The sequence below is a fragment of the Hydra viridissima genome, unplaced genomic scaffold (genome assembly GCF_058129835.1).
Source record: "Hydra viridissima isolate aposymbiotic clone 2 unplaced genomic scaffold, HvirCarnegie_v1 scaffold_4, whole genome shotgun sequence".
NCBI lineage: Eukaryota > Metazoa > Cnidaria > Hydrozoa > Anthoathecata > Hydridae > Hydra > Hydra viridissima.
The window spans coordinates 5,561,589-5,579,806 of record NW_028324303.1 but is presented as its reverse complement, the minus strand read 5'-3'; the positions used below and the strand labels follow the sequence as shown (position 1 = coordinate 5,579,806).

At 33.4% G+C, this 18,218-nt stretch overlaps 1 protein-coding gene across 1 annotated transcript; it reads right to left on the bottom strand.

Annotated features, from left to right (window-relative positions):
- Positions 1-2,349: 2,349 nt before the first annotated feature.
- On the bottom strand, positions 2,350-9,821 carry LOC149889533 (uncharacterized). The gene is made up of 3 exons (XM_090085140.1): positions 9,702-9,821; positions 9,276-9,516; positions 2,350-3,284 (listed from the first exon to the last, which is right to left on the bottom strand). The coding sequence occupies exon 3, from the start codon at positions 3,268-3,270 to the stop codon at positions 2,350-2,352; it is 921 nt and encodes a 306-aa protein (XP_089941266.1). The 5' UTR covers positions 3,271-3,284; positions 9,276-9,516; positions 9,702-9,821.
- Positions 9,822-18,218: the final 8,397 nt, after the last annotated feature.

Here is an 18,218-nt window from a genome sequence, read left to right as displayed (position 1 = left end):
TGGCCAAAAAAAATACAAACAGCGATAAATTCTTCGAGTTTTCGAATTTTTTTACGTAAAAATAATTTACTTAAAAAATTGCGTTTTTACGAAAGATTTTTTTTCTCGAATAAAACTTCGAATTGTTTATAGCATTGGCCCCAGAACGAGTGGCACTATATTCAATATGAGTTCTGAAAGACTTTCTCATGACCATATCTTTATAACAAGTATTAAGGAACCCCTAAATTTAAGTATGAATAAATTATAAATAAAAATTATTGCAATCTGAAAATTGTCAATTATTTATTTTATGATTAATTCCTGAATTTAAATAATTAAGTCAGTTTAAAGAAGATTTTATAACTCATTTATGAATCGTCAGGTCAATTTATGTTACTCTCAAGGGTTTTGAGTCTACTGTCTGCATCATCCTTTAAAGGTTTCTAAGGTCTTTTAAAATGTGAATCTAAAAGATACAAGCGGTTAAGAGAAACAAGAGTGAGATAAATACAACTCACAAAGTCTTAGCTTACTGGCGCACAGTGTGGCGAATCAGGTGGTCAAAAGTCAAAAAAGTAACATAAAATTTTATCCTTGACGTTATTTGGAACACATTGGATAAGAAAAATCTAAAATATGAATATTCTAAGTTATACCGTTTTAAAGTTGTTTAATGATGAAGTTAATAATTTCAAAAAAAAAAATTGTAAATCATACTCTTAAAAACTTTTTATAGAAAAGCATTCGTACGGTAAAGAATAAAACTTCCGCTAGACATCTACGTATCTCGTTAGAATAAAAGTTAAATGTTGCTTTTAGTAATCACTTTCAAAAAATGCCATCTCTTTGTTTTATCTTTCAAAATCACTCGTTAAATCAAAATTTAAGAAAAATATCTTAAATTTCATCTTTGTTGGACATTTAAAAATTGGTTTAGAATAGTTTTATTGAGATATGTCGCAATGACACATTTACTAACTCCTGCCAAAAATTCGGTTTCATATTTTTTTCACTTTTTCGAGATATTTAACATTTAAGATAACTATTCAAATCTTAAAAGTTGCGCAGCAATATTTCCATGGACAAATTGTTTATTTCAAATATTAGGTTCATAAATATCATATGATGTATATGCTGCTGATATTCTGTCGCATTTGCCTGTTCCACTAGAAGTAATGGGTAAAGAAGCTGCTAAGTCGAGAAATAAATTATACAGGAAGTATCGTGAACCCCACACTCGTAAAAAAAGTAGAGAAGCGAATTTAAAGACACTTTTGGAAGTACTATAGTATCATCTGGCGCTCTCATTAGCTTTATCAACTTATAAACCGGATTTAAAAAAGAACTTAAAACTACCATTGAACTTCCTCACGTAGTAAAAGACTTTTTAATCTTCAACTATTCAGACATAGCAAGTGATTGTGAAATCACCCCTGAAAATACTGAACAGGTAACCTTTAAAGAACGCGACGAAATCAACTAAAAATTTGAAGATGACAAAAGTTGGGTGAAAATTCTGACTAAGAATTGGTTTAATAATAAGACAATTTTGTTATCTTATTGATTTAAAATGTGATATTAAAGCTTTATAACAAAATTAATTCTTTTTAATTAAACTTGGAGTTTTTTTGATTTTCTCAAAATTTGCCCAAATTTCTCACAAATTTTTTAAGCTGAAAGGACGAAAACTTCACTGAGTTATCATAGTGTAACTAAAAAAAATACTATAAACTTTTTAACAAGGTTGTCGATTTTTGACCACCACATTGTAAAGGAGTTCAACACTGTGTTTCTCCATGAGAGTTTTAAGAAAATCCATGACATACCATTGACCAAACGAAAGAAAATTTGAAAAAGCATGAAAAGAAAAGGATGCTTTTTCTCAATATTTTTTTAATAAATATATATTGGTACCTTTCATTTAAAGACTTACATGTCTTTAAATCAAAATCAAAATCACCATCAAAATGCACTTTCTTGTAATATGAAAAATGTGACTAAAAACGTTCAAAAATTGAGAAGAAAAAAAAAAATTTGGACAAAGCTTCGCCCAGCTAAATGAGTGTAGATAGAATCTCTGTGTTACTTAAATTCAATTGCTCTGTCCAAATAAACAAAATGTTTCTCTTTCTAGTATGGGGCTCTCTAAGGTTAACTATCTTGATATAAAAATATTTTTAAGATGAATTTGTAAAGATAATAAAGCCGGACGGCAAAAGGCTAAAGTAAGAAAAAAAACATGGCTTTTGAAATTCCAGATTTCCTATTTGTAATTTTTTAATTTGAAATAAAAAATCATGTGATTTTGAAAGAAAGTTATTTCTTAAAAATGTCGTTAAAAAAAAACACCTTAGAACTAAAAAATGTTTAATAAAAAGGTATTCCACCGTGGACAAAAAAAGTTAATTTAAATTTGTCAGCCATTTCAGTCACATTATATTTGGTATGCCAATAATTTTGAATAAGTTCAGTGAAATGAAATTGATGTAAAATACATCTAGTAACATTGTAATTATTCTTATCAAGCATAAATTCAAAAAAATCTGTATCGTATGCATTTTTGCTGTCACCATTTGTTTTAATGACGTAAGGTCGCAATGTATCAAAATAAAATGAAACTAAATCTTTATTGCCAATATTATAAATAGCATTACCATTGATATGTACATAATTTGGATAGTAATTATCTTCTTTTGCAAAGATGTTAAGATCACCTCGGAAAATGCTGCCTTTGAGCCAAAAATGACCAGCACCAATTTCTTGAATTATTGAATTTAACCATCCTGATTGGATGGGTCGCACATCAGGTTCCATATAAAATACAAATGAAGTATTCTTAAAACTCTCATATGTTTTGTTCAACATTGATTCAAACATGAGGCGAGAACCAATAACATGTTTACCTTCATCTTGTGTCATGTATTTATGTAATGTTATTGAAGTTTTACTAAAGCAATCAATATTTTGAGGTAATTTAACGTACAAGTCACGAAGATTGGCTTCAAAAAAACCAACATAAAATACAAGTTCGATTCTTGTTTTTGCTTTATTTTCACACGGTTTAAATTTATTCCATGTGTTTAAGTTTTCTAAAATACTATTCAATTGGTTGATATGAAATGGCATTACAATCTTCAAATGATAATTTATTTGATTTGCTACAATAGATTTTGTATCTACACCAATAAATCTTGCTATCTTGGGCATAGACTCGATATAAACAAATAAAAAAATTGATATGGAAGCCAGAAATAAAATGAAGCTTTTTTTGAAATAATTTAAGGCCATCGCGAGTATAAAATCTAAAAAAAGAAAATCTAATAAAAAAAATCTAAAAATAAAATCTAAAAATATAAAAACTAAGTGCTTTAGAAACGATACAAACATTTAATTTTTCTGATATAATACATAAATGCTATTTTAATAATTATGATTTTCGCCCATTTGGTTTAAAAGAATCATGATCGTAACATTACAAGCATTTTATGCTTAGTTTAACATTAAAAATCAAAGAAATCTATGGAAAAAATGATTATTTAACAAAGGGCTGGCGATTCGAACTTTTTTCATATTTGTCAATTAAAGTGTAAAATAAAAGGGTATAAGTTAAGTAAAAAAACTGTTTATTTATAGAGACGTTTTCTTTTGCACTATAGATTTTTATTAAAACATTTTTTTCAAAAGTTAGATTTTTATTAAAACATTTGATTTTCAAATGACAATTTCAACTTTGTCTATTGTCATTTGTTTTAATAAAGCATTTCAGTTCTTGAGCTAAAGTGTATTTACTTCTGATATCATCAGATACAGTATTGGACAAAACATTTGGAACCAACATCGAACAATGCTAAAAAGTGTTTCTAATTTTACGTCTTAAAAATGAAACAAACTATACTACCACAGCGAACAGTTCAGGAGTCTGGAGTCATATCATGCCATGACATGAGCAATCAGCTGACAGGTGACAGCACATAAGCAGAATTTCGTTGACAAGTGCCATTTTGCAGCGGACAAAACAGAAACATTCAGAAGCATCCAGACGCATCCAGAAGCTTCCAGAAGCATCGAAAAGAATCATCTAGAATCTTCCAGAACAGGTTCACACAGGTTCATTTTACTATATAAGAGACATGTAAATCGACATGTAATTCAGTCAGTATATGGAAGTCAATCAGTCAGTATTATCAAGACAGCTTATCGAAGTGAGTTTTATCAAAGTGTTTTATCAAAGTGTTTTATCGAAGAACATCAATACAAGAAGTGAAATACAACAAGTGTTTCATTACATAAATACAGTCCACATCCAACCAAGACGTTGTGTTCCACAGAGCATTATTGTATCATCACAAGGTAAATGTAACACGGTAAGCCTTGAGAATCTTGATTATTTATTTTTATTATTTTTATGACTTCAAGTGCAAAAATGGCTCCAGACAGTCTTGGATTGGAAAGAAAATTACTGGCGATTACGTAAGTGGAATGACACAAAAAAGTATTTGTGATAAATATCGCGTGAAAAAATGGACCGTATCAAGACTATGTTCCAAATATCGTTCTACGGGGAAGTTGGCAGCAGATAACAAAGGTGGAAGACCGCGTTCCACCACTTCTAGAGAGGATTCTATGATCGTCAAATCCGTCAAGAAGAATCCCTGGATATCATCAGTCGAGATACAAAAGCAATTGGAGCTGCCTGTATCGGACCGAACAATCAGACGACGTGCTGTTGAAGCCGGATTGTTTTCTCGACGCCCTGCAAAGAAACCGCTGATTTCACTAAAAAGCCAGAAGAAAAGACTCCTGTTTGCTACATCTCATATTGACTGGAATGTGCAGAAATGGCGAAATGTCCTGTTCAGTGATGAATCGAAATTCAACATCATTGGGAGCGATGGTATTTGCCGTGTACGTCGACCGGCCGGAAAACGCCTCGATTTACGTTACTGCCATATGACCGTGAAGCATAGTGGAGGCAATGTAATGGTCTGGGGGTGTTTTTCTGCTAATGGTCTAGGTCCAATACATCGAAACGATGGAATAATGGACCGTTTCATGTATAAAAATATCCTGAAAGATGTTATGTTATCTTATGCTGAATGGAATATGCCAATAAAATGGGTTTTTCAGCAAGACAACGATCCGAAACACACTGCAAAAGCAGTCAAGCAGTGGTTTCAAGACAACCACCTATCGGTGATGGATTGGTCGCCTCAATCTCTGGATCTCAACTCTATCGAGAACCTGTGGGAGATCGTCAACCGCAGAATTAATCGTAAAGGTGTTCGTAATAAGGATCAACTGTTTGAACAAACCCAAAAGGCCTGGGCAGCGATTCCACAAAGTTTCATTGATCACCTGATCGAATCTATGCCTCGAAGATGCAATACTGTGATCGACAACAAAGGATTCGCCACGAAATATTGATAGCGAAATACAGCTTGGTCAACATTTTGTCGAGTTGCACTTGTTTTGTCCAGAAGGAAATCAACTCTTTTTAATACTATTGATTAATTTATTAATTTTCGTGTACAAATAATGAACTTTTTGATGAATAAAACTTGAAGAACTTTGTCTCTAAACATTTACATAGTTATTTCTCTAAATTGAAAAAATCCAGCACTTTTATGTAAAGAAAATAAATTAGCATTATTTGGTTGCAAATGTTTTGTCCAATACTGTATATCACCATTATTTATTTCTTTATCAACATCAGAGTCAAACATAGAAAATACAGAGAAGCATAGCATATTTTTTGCAAAATTTGCTATAATTGATCAATTTGGAAATTAAAAAAAAAGAAACATAGCAAGTTTTTTGCCAAATTTGCAAAAAATTATCATCATCATCATCATCATCATCATCATCATCATCATCATCATCATCATCATCATCATCATCATCATCATCATCATCATCATCATTATCATCATCATCATCATCATCATCATCATCATCATCATCATCATCATCATCATCATCTCAGCATCAACATCATCAACAGCTTCAGTGGTATCACCAACCACATTGACAAAATTGTTTGGTAAAGTAGCATTATTTTTTTTTTGAAAAGCATGTTAATTACGCATAGATAATAGTATAATTAGAACACATTAGATGTTCAGGTTTTGTGTCATAGGCAATTTTTTTCATCAAGCTAGCTGCATCTGTAAAAGAAGCAACAATATTTTTATCCTAATTTAAACCAAATGAATCAAGTTTTAAGTAATTGGTTCAATGGCTTTCGATGCTGGCATTGTACCATACACCCTTAGCATTCCAAGAGATTACAATATTATTTCCAAGAGATTGAAATATAATTATAATGAATATTCAAATTCATGTATCTCCTGTTTTTAACTGATGTGTACTTATCAAATGTAAGGCTAAATTTACCATTAGTTGGAAACACTTTTTTTAATTAACCTTTTTCTTGTTTTTTGACTTTTCCAAAGTAATTCATCACTAATTCACAAACAGTTTATAATTTTTTGGGATAATATATCCCTGAGCCCAAAATCCTGATCGTAAAGCTTGACTATTACCAATGGTTGTAAAGCTTGTTCTATCAATTACAGTCAATCTTCTAAACTCCAGGTTAAGCTTTAAGGCCAGAACAAAAATGGTTTTCAATTCTTGGTATTTTAGTGTCACGGCTAGTTTCTATAGCCTCACGGCCAAATTATTATATTTTAGAATTTCATTTTTATGTCTCGTTTTTAGTGTCTCGAAATAGTGCTTATTGTTGAGCCAGGATTTTTGGCGCTACTCAACCTTTTCTACTTCTGTTACGATTGTGGATGTTATACTGGACCTGTCCAGGTGAAATGTGCAATTTCAAGGGATACAAAATATTGCTTAGCATAATGAGAAATATTTTGGGATGTTTATTGGGGACCAAGATAAATCCTGGGCTCCTCATGTTATCTGTGTCTGTTGCAAATCAACATTAGGGCTCATCATATTATCTTTGGCTATTGCAAACCAAGAAAAGAATGCCATTCGCAGTACCCAGAACTTGGAGAGAGCAAACAAATCAAATTAATGACTGTTACTTTTGCATGGTGGACTTTGTGGTTATAAGAAGGCTAAGGACAAGAAGAAGCTAGACTATCCTAACTAACATCCTCTATTACACCGGTACAACACGATGTACATATGCCTTTTCCAGTTTTACCGAATACAGATCAAATCAATTTGCAAATATTGTATAAAGATGATAATTATATGCAGAGCAAGAAAATTTGGCAATCTGGTGAACCTCACCTTCCCAACCAACACGAGTTTAACAATCTTTTTTGAGATTTGAATCTTTCAAAAACTGGTGCAGTTTGCTTAAATACCTATGGACGAAATTCTTCTGCCTCCACTCCACACTAAATTGGGCATGATTAAACAATTTGTCAAGGCATTGAATCACAGTGGCAAATAATTTAAGAAAATCAAATCAATGTTTCTTAAACTCTCAGATGCCAAAGTTTTAGCTGGTATGTTTACTATAACACAGCTAAAACAGATGTTTGCATCAGATCTTCAAAAGAAAATGGCAGAGAAAGAAAAAAGAGCCTGGTTTGCATTCAACCATGTTGTTTCCGATTTTCTAGGAAACAACAAGAGTGAAAACTACAGCGGTTTTCAAAAAAAGGTCACTTACATTTTTTAGCGATTACTTAAATTATTTCCATGTTTGTTTGTTTGTTTTTTTAAAAAAAAAAGGGGGATTTTTTTACATTTTTTTTTTAAATACATTTTACAATTAAAATAAAAAAAAAAGGTAAAAAAAAGTTTTATTTTGGTACCAAAATCAATTAAAAAGAGGATCAGATCAAAAACCTATAATAAAAAAAATGTGTTAAAAATGTAAGGTCACGCTTTAATTCAGTATTTTGCGTGACCACCATGTGCTTTTATGCAGACTCGAATACGCTTTTGCATAGATTCACTTAAATGCATATATAATTCCTTAGGAAATTCGTTCCAAATTTTTTCCAGTGCAATTTTCAATTGCGTAGAGCTTTTCACATTCTCTCTAGATAACTTCTTGTCCATCCAGGTGTTTGTGCTAGCCAGGATAGAATAGTTGACTATGTTGACTTTAAAACCACTCTCTCACGGTCCTGTTTTTCAACTTTTACGCCTTCCAAAAAATGATCTAGCAGTAAATTTAAACTTATTTTCCTAAGTCTATTTGTAACTATACTAGTTAATTCTCCCTATATAAATGTTTTAAAATCCTATCCCTTTATGAGAAATGCATCCCTATATACATATTGACTCTTGGTACACAAAATTTGTATACCAAGAGTACATATGTATCCCTATATACATATGTACTCTTGGTACACAAAATTTTTCCTTATATTCATCTAAAGATAATTTTTTAACGATAAACCTTTATTTATGATTAACCACCTGAAACTTTGATTCATCATTAAAAATGAGCTTAGACCAATCTTCTACTGACCAGCGAAGTCTTTCCTTACACCATTTATATCTTTTAATTGTATCTGTCACCTTAAAAAAAAAGGTATTGACTGTTATGTTGCTGCCAGGTTTTCTGGCAGCAACATAACAGTCAATACCTTTTTTATTAAGACACCTTCTGAGCTATAACTAACACTAACGTAACCAGCCTTATTACTAAACTCAGCTGATAGTTCTTGGTAGCTCAATTTGGGATCTTCCATTACCCTTCAATACAACAAACTTTGATCACTTGAGTTAAACTTTTTCGGCCTGCCAACTCTTAGTTAATCTTTTACGTCATTTGAAGGCTTACAGTTTTTTAGCGTTGTTTGGACACAGCATAGTGAAACATCACATAATCTTGCTATTTCTCGTTGACTTTTTGTGTTATCATTGGATACACCAACTATTTGCCATTTGACTTCTTGGGAAACTAATTTTCTGCCCATTTTTCTGTTTCTGGTGTGTCAAGAATTTACCAACTGAAATATCTTTTGAAATAATAGAAAGAAATTCGTCTTTTTTTGAATTTATTCGGAATTTATATTAGTCAAAACGAGTACAAATTTTCAGGGTTCTCGTATAATTGATCTAAGAGTTATTAAGGTTAAATTAACTGAGCATATAATTTTGACAGATTTTTTAATAAGTAATTAAAAGGGTTGCTTTAATTTACTATTAAATTACTCAGAAAGGATAATTATGATTGATAAGTGTTATATATAATTAGAAAGCTAATTGATTAATTAATTCAGAAATTAAAGGTTTTTTAACTACTTAAAATTTTGATAAAGAGATAATTAAATAGCCGGTTAAAAAAAGCAACAGACCTTATATTTTTGAAAGCCACTGTATAAGGAACTAGTTTGATGAGCTAATTGTCAGTTATCAGGAGTTAGGTTGCAGAATGTCACCAAACTGTACTACTTTCTTGAATTCGCTCTTATCTTGAATTCTTCCGTCCAAATCTAGGAGATGTAAATGAAGAACATGGGGAAAGGTTTCATCAGGACATTCAAGTGATGGAGAAGCGGTACCAAGGAAGATCGGTAAGCCATGATGGATGACAATCTGGAGTAAATGACATAAATGATCTAATGTGCATTTTTGAACTTTTGATGTTAACTCATGTTATGTTATGTTCAATCGTGTAAATTTAACTTAAAATTCAATGTAAGTAAATGTTAACTGTAGTTTGTCTATTTTAATATATATAATATATTTTAATATATAATATATTTGGTTTTTTTTTTTACCAGTGCAATCAGCTGGAACATAATACATATTGCTTTTCTCTACTACTGTTATAGCTGGACAAAAAGTGATTTTCAGAAAAAGCATGCAAAAGTTTATCTAGATACATCAAAGTTTCAAATGAAACCGAACTTTCATGAAAATTTGTTACCCAGTGTATAATAGAGAGTTGGAAAATTTTTTTCTAGTCAAATTTTTTTATCAAAACGATCCAACAGCTGTCTAAATGGATTAGAACCTGGACATTGAGCAAGCCATTCAAAAATTTCTTCGATATTTTTTAACAACGGTTGCTATTCAAAAATTTCTTTGATAGCCATTCAAAAATTTCTTTGATATTTTTTAACAACAGTTGCTATTCAAAAAGTTCTTTGATAGCCATTCAAAAATTTCTTTGATATTTTTTAACAACGGTTGCTCGTGCGGTGCGCTTAGGATCATTTTCAGGGAGCATTTGAGAAAAAGTTTTGTTTTAGAATGCTTTTGCAGACAATATGCAATGTTTGTTGTTTGCTACACGAAGATTAGGTATTTTGCTGTGGTAAGCCCTTCGTTCGCTTTTGCCCCCTTTAAGTAAAAATTTATTTTTGAAGCCTAAAAAATTAGTTGTAATTTTGTGTTTTTCAAAAAAAAAAAAAACACCGAAATTCTAAACCTTAATTTGATCTATAGAGTACAAAGGACTCTATAGATCAAATTAAGACTCTATAGATTAAACTAAAATGTTGCAAATTTATTCTTCTTTTGAAATATATATTAACTTTTATATAAGTATTTTAAATTTAGTATTAAAAATGACGTCAAACGAAGAGCTTTAGAGAAAACGTGTGTACCAGTTTTATCAAGAAAATTCAGATAAACCTAAATCATTCACTGTTTCTCATTTTGAAGCAGAAAACTTATCAAGATCGACTATATATGGAATTATTAAACGTGTAGAAGAAGATAAACCATTTGATAGGCAAACTGGTAGTGGTAGAAAGCCGAAAATAATGACTAAGCGCGCCATCAGTCAACCTACCAAGCTTTTTGACCATAAATGTGGCATTTCTCAGCACATAGCTTCAAAAAAGTTCAAATGTTCTCAGTCGCTTATTTCTAAGACATTGAAAACCAAAGCATCAATAAAAAAAAGAAAACAAATGAAGATTCCAAGTCGAACTGAGAGCCAGAGAGCAAAAAACCGACGTTTGTGTAGTCAACTTTGCATGCTTCTCACAAATTTTTTAAAAATGTTGCCTCAGCAGAAGTCCACAGTTTAGATTTACAATTGAACTATTTGGAAGAGAGGATTAGAGAGTTGGAGCAAAAAAGACCGAGCAACATTATTGTGCCTATAAAAACGTTGGATCATCCTACGTATTACAACGTTAACGGACAGCACGAGATTTTTGCTCAGAAAGACATTAGATTTGTCGCTCTCTCGCACACAACCATATCGTTGTCAGTCGGATTGAAATTGGACCAAGGCATTGCAGTCATTACTTTGATGAACAAAATCAGCGAACAATTGAGTTACTACAAAAACGATGCTATTCTTTCAGAGTCTGTAAATGACGTCATTATGGTCGTTCACAGTTACACCAAGTAGGATGTCATTGTTAAAAAAGGTGAAAAGCTTTGTAAAATTAATCACATTGATTTGAATTAAAATAATGAATGGATTAAAAAAAATGGAAATATTTAAAAGCACAGATAAAATTTATCCGGTTTTTCCAACGGCTCCGGCGGACGAAGGGCACGTTTACCGCCTTAAAAAAATAAGCGAGATCCAAATAGAAATGGAAAATGGAAAAGCGAAGAGAGTGGCTCTCAGCAAGAAGTACCATCGCGCTTTCAGAATCATTTCGAATGTGGACAATTCGATGCAGGTGCTATGCATTGCTCTGGGGGCTGCTGGAATTAGTCTTTTGTCTACCATTATTGCCAGTCCAGCAGCGACTGCGTGCGAGGGTGTTGCCATTGGAGTGGGGTTTTTATCCATTGTCGGAGGTCAAGTGAACAAAAAGCTGGTATTAAAACCGGAAAAGAACGAGAAATTAAAAGTTCTTGCAGAGTCAAAATTAAACACCATCAGCAGCCTGATTTCAAAAGCTCTCATAGATGGAAAAATAAGCGATTCAGAGTACGAATTGATTTTGAGCGAGCTTCAAAAATTTAAATCCATGACGGAAGAGATAAAGATAAATACTAAAATAGGTATAGACGAATTGACCAAAGATTCGCTGATCCAAAAAGGAAGAGAAGACGCCATTAAAGCGTTTAACAACATATTCAAAAAAGGATCTTAAAAAAATTAGTTTAAAAAAATTTTTTCCCCGTATTTTAAAAATGTCTTTTTTTTAAATACAAGACCCGAATAAAAGGGATGAAATTGTGAGGGAAGTGATTGAGAGCATAAAAAAAAATTATCGGGCTAATTTGAGCAAGCCTCTCAACGAAAGCAATGGCATGAATGATCCACCAGTGCATGAAGATCTAGAGCCCACCATGAATTTGGGCAATATTTCGTCTCATTACTTGAACAATGAGGTTTACAACCAAAAAAGAAAAGGCCTTTCGAAATGAATAAAATTGGAAATAAAATGTACATTGGAAAAATGGAAATGGAAGTGGATGAAAGCGATATCATTGTTGGTGGAGAAAGGTACGAAGGGACAAGTGGTCTTTGGGAGCTTATAACCAAATTTACGCCTCCAAACAGAAACGACTATACCGATGAGGATTTGCAAAATTATGAAAAAATTCTGATCCACAGTATAAGATCTGATTAACAGCCGAACAAACCAAAAGCCTCAAAGAGACCAAAGTACCCGCAATTCATTGCACCCATTTAGGAAAAATGGTTCGTATTGACAAGGGAAAAAAAAGGTCGTGGAGTGATTTTTCTTCCAAGCGATTCGAATGCGCTGGTGCAAAGGCTTGAATTAAGCGTGGCTGCTTTGCATGCTGGAAATACATGGTCGAGAAACGAGGCTGTAACCATATGCGACGAGCTGTTGAGACAAGGAGAGATAAATAAAGACCAACATAAATCGTTAATGAGGTACATTTGTAAAATTATTTTTAAAAAATTTGTTTTTTTTTAAAAAATGCTCATTAAAAATAATCGAAGATATGTGAAAAAGAACGTTGTTGGAGGAGGCGGCATTGTGGACACGATTAAAAATTTCATAAGAAGAGCGGCAGCTTCAAGCATGTCAAAAGCAACAGTGAATTTGCTTAATATGCTGCAAAAAGCGAAATTGGAAGAGAGGCGATTATGGCTGCCAAGTCTGCTTGTAAAGAGTTAGCTTTTTCTGCCATCTCCACTACCAAAGACGTAGCCATCGATAAAGGAAAGAAGGCAATTGAGAAAGTATACGCTAAGACAGGAACGGTGAAGCCAGATCTGATAAATAATAGTGCAGAGAGTCCGATGGAAGAATTGCATACAAAATTGTTTGGTTCGTCCATTCACAGGAAGAAAATAACAAAAAAGAATGCGATCAGAATTCAAGACCTCGCCAAAATGGGGAATGGCATGAAGATTACATGAAACTGTATAGGCGGTTTGTAAACCTTGTACGCTGTTGTAAATTGTGTAAAATGTGTAATTTGTGTAAATTGCAAAATTGTGTAAAATTGTGTAAGCGTGTAAAATGAATTTTAAAAAATTTCATTTTCAAATAAAAAATGATAAATACCGATAGATTAAGAGTTACCGAAAACCCAGAATTTGACATTAGTATTGAAAAAATTGATTTTTTTTGAGTACCTTCCTACAAATCTCGATTTAAATTCTTCAGGTACGGTTACTTTTGAAATTGACTGCCAATCGATTCAAACAGTGCCATCAGAGGCTTACATCCTCATCGAAGGAGTGTTGAAAAAAGTGATGAAACTTTTTACGAAGCCACAGACAAGATTGCACTAGTAAACAATGCCTTGATGTATTTGTTTAACGATGTTACTTATGACTTGTCAGGATACCAAGTGAAAAGAGTCATTTATCCAGGTCAAGCTACCACCATGCTTGGAATGATGAAATACCCTTATGGATTTCAGCTTGCAGATAGATTAAAACAGATGTGGTACATGGATACGTCAAACCTTGTCGGAAACTCAGGATTCAACGTCAGATGGGATCACTTGTTTGCAGACACCACGTCCGCGGGAGCTTTTTCATTTAAAATTCCTTTGAAGCACATTTTTGGTTTTTGCGAAACATATGACAAAGTTGTTTATGGATTCAGACACACCATCAACTTTACAAAGCAAGAAAACGATGATGCTATTTACAGAGCGGAGAGCGTCAGTGCAGGAATGACCGACATTAAAAAATTCAGACTTTATATGCCTCGCGTTGAATTGAATATTTTGAGGAAGAACGATTTCATGAATTTAATAGCTAAAAAGATACCCATTCAAGTGGTTTATAAACCAAATAAATGTGAAAGGCAGCTTGTTCCTTCTGGTTGCACAGAATTCACCTGGTCGCTTGGAAGAATCACGGACAAAAGCATTCCAAGATTCGTTATACTTAGACTTTAGCAGAACAGATCTTCCAGCCAAACTGTCAATCCTTCTATATTTGACCATTGTGACGTCAGCAATTTTTACTTGACCGTTAATGGAATAAAGTATCCAACTTACAATTACGACTTGAATTTTGGAGAAAAAAAAAGTTGTCATGGCTCATGCAGATGCATTTTCTTTTGATGAAAAATATTTAGGCACAAACGAACTTGCTTGCCAATCGGGGTTGTCCTTGCTTGAATATGTAAAATTGTATCCATTGTTCTTTGTCGATATCAGCAAGCAGAAAGAAAGAGTGGTGCCAGAAACTGCAGAATTGGTGGTGAATCTTAAATTTCGAACAGCGACTCTTGCAAATACCGTCATTTTCGCAGTGGCTATTTCCGACAAAATGCTTAAATTTGTTTCAGACAGAACCAACATGTTTATTAGGTTCTTTTTAAATAAATAACTAAAGAATTTAAAAAATTGAATTTGACTTTAAAAAAATCTTTCCATGATAAAAATGAGATACACAACATCGTATTTAAAAAATTTGCTGAAAGAGAATGGCGTCACCAAAACAGCAAACGATTTAATTACGTTGACGATTCTTGGAAGATGTGACTTTGGAAAGAGCAAAAGAAAAGGGAGATGCTGGAAGAAAGAGAATACATGAAATAAAAGAAAAAAAACCAACCGATCCTAAATATGAATGGCTTGGTCTAGTTAAAAAAAAGCCTATAACTGTGAGAACAACCAACGTTGAAACGGGTGAGGTGGTTGAATACAAGTCTCTTTACAAAGCGATGGCAGGGACTGGGCGTGGATGGAGATATTTAGAGCGCCGAGATGGAAAAGTGGAAAATGGAATAAAGATTGAACTTTTAAATTCTGAAAAACTTGAAAACCGTAAAAAACAGCAAAGTCCAAATTAAAAGAACTTTTTAACAATAAATTTTTAAAAAATTGAATTTGAGCTAAATAAATTTCTTTCTACACATTTTAAAAAAAGATGGAAAATGACATGAATGTTTATTCTAACGATGTTTCGGAAGATTTGGAAGAAATATTGAGGGATTTGGAGAGATTGACTGAAGATATATTTAGAGACTCCGAAGATTCAGAAGAAGAGGAAGAAGAACGGAGACAGAGATTAAGGGTTGAAACATTGCTTGAAATTTTTAAATCGGAAGAAATAAAAATGTGTAATCCTGCTGCTTAAAAATCGTAAGTGAATGCTTTTTTAAATTTTACGAAAAGAATTTAAAAAACTGAATTTGACATAAAGAAAATCTTGGCATATATAAAATGGAAAGCAAAACTGTCAAAGAATTAATTGCCAAAGAGCGAAAAGTTGAAAATGGCTTTAAAAAAAATCTTCCCTTATTAAAAATGGAAAGTAAAACTGTTAAAGAATTGCGAGAAATCGCCGAAGACCATGCAATAAATGGTTATTACAAAATGAAAAAGAAAGACCTCATTGAAGCAATAAAAAACACGAGGCCCGTTATCGGTACGCGTCGAAGACCGGTGCCTGCTCCGCAACCTGTCGTTATAAGACCTATCTTTGCTTCAAAACCGTCCATCATTCCACCAAGACTGGTGCCTGCTCCGAGAGATCTTATTATGTGGAAGCCTCCTCTTGCTCTAAAACCAGCTCACTTGCAAAATCCTGTCGTTGCTCTTGTTCCATCGAGCCACCTCATTGACGCGCCTGTTGTAGATTCGACGCCTGTATTGACTCCTGGTTTATTTTCAAGGATAATGACGGCTGTCAGAAATGTGGTCGTCAACAGTTTTAACTGCGTGCTTTCATCCATCGATCCATACGTTCCAGAGGCGGTGAAGAAAACAGTGAGCAATGTAAAAGACGGTGTTGAAAAAAGAATAAAGTCTCTAAAATCAATTGTATTTAGTAAACTACAAATAAAGTTTGAATTGACTGATCATGCATTTGATAGGGTTGCTATACAATTTTCTTATAGCCCTGAAGGAAATTATCAAGACGCTTCTGCCTTTTTAGACTTGGCAAAAGAGCCAGCGATAAAAATACTAAGCGAAAGCAGAAATACAAAAGTGCGAATTGCTTTAAAATGTCAAATGAAAAGTATGAGCATCATTACTGGTGAAGAAACCGTTCGAATAGTTACTTTTTCATCCCACACTGATATTGTGCTGGAGGCGACGGATTTGGGAGAATTGTATGACACAGTGAAAGAAAAAATACTGGAAAATATAACCAAGTACAATAAGATGGGCTCAAATTGCAGAGTGTCCGCCATTTTAAGAATGGACATTAACTTTATTGATTACACTCCTCTTAGCGCTTCGTCATGGATAAAGCTGGACAGTGACCTGAAAAACAAAAAGGCAATTATCAATATGGAAAACGAAGACGATGAATGCTTTTAATGGAGTGTCACCAGGGCGTTGAATCCGAAGAATAAAAATAACGAAAGAATTGACAAAGAGCTCATTAAAAAATGGGAAGAGCTAAATTGGGAAGGGATTGATTCTCCAGTCAAGCTCGATAAAATTTGAAAGTTTGAGAAAAATAATCCAGATATTAGCGTCAATGTTTTTGGATACGAAAATAAAAAACCTTACCCTTTGAGAATATCGAAATGTTTTAATCGAAAGCATATCATAGATTTGTTGCTCATTTCAGACGAAGACACCAACCATTATTGCTTGGTCAAAAGTCTAAGTCGATTTGCCTCCTCTTCAGCATCAAAAAGTAAAAAAAAGAAATATTTTTCCAGAAATTGTCTACAATGTTACAACTCTGAAGAAGCGCTTTCCAAACATTGGACTTACTGTTATGACTACAGCTCGGTTCGAATCGAACTTCCTAAAAAGAATTTGTTCATGAAATTGAAAAACATAGAAAGATCGGTGAGAGTTCCATTTGTGGTGTATGCCGACTTTGAAAGTTTCATCAAGCCTGTTGATACAGACGGCAAGTACGATCCTAATCAATCTTACACTAAGTAGTACCAAAAGCACGCTCCGAGCTCCTTCTGCTACTTTTTCAAAGGCCCTGACGAAAAAGTTTATGAAGAAAAGCCTGTCACCTTCACAGCAACAAGTGAAAATGACGACGTTGCACAAAAATTTGTGGAGATGCTCGAAGAAGACGTCCGAAAGATTTACAAAGAGGAAATAAAATGCAATAAAAATGTTGTTATGAACTATAAAAATCAAAAGGGTTATAAAGCTGCAACCGTCTGCCACGTTTGCGAAGAAGCTCTAGAAAATGACAAAGTACTAGACCAATGCCACATCACCGGAAAGTACCGAGGGGCTGCTCACAAAAGTTGCAACTTGAAATATCAAATTCCTAAATTCTTCCCTGTCGTCTTTCACAAATTGTCTGGTTATGGCAGCCACTTGTTCATCGAAAAATTGTCTGGAAAACTAAAATGCATTCTCAACAACGAGGAAAAATACATCAGCTTTTCAAAAGAAATCAAAGTGGATGAGTGGAAAGATAAAGATGGAAAACTGTATGAAGTATGGCGAGAATTATGATTTATCGACAGCTTCAGATTCGTGGCCTCTATTTTGGACAGTTTGTCTAAAAATCTAACCAGTGACCAATCCAAAAACGTTGCCAAATATTACTCCGGAAAGCAGTTTGATTTATTGCGATGAAAAGGCTGTTACCCTTACGATTGGGTGGACTCGATTGAAAGGTTTTCAGAAAAAAAATTTCCTCCAAAAGAGGCGTTCTTCTCCAAGCTCAATGGTGAAGAAATAAGCGATGAAGACTATTCACATGGAGAAAATGTGTGGAACGAATTTGGTTGCAAAACGTTCAAAGACTACCACGACCAGTACAATGTCTCTGATGTGCTAATGCTAGCGGTTGTTAATGAAAACTTTAGGGACGCGTGTATTGAACACTACAAGCTTGACCCCGTTTGCTACTACACCTCTCCCGGACTAGCATGGGACGCTTGTTTGAAAATGACCAAAGTAGAGTTGGAGCTTCTAAGTGACCCTGACATGCTGATGAT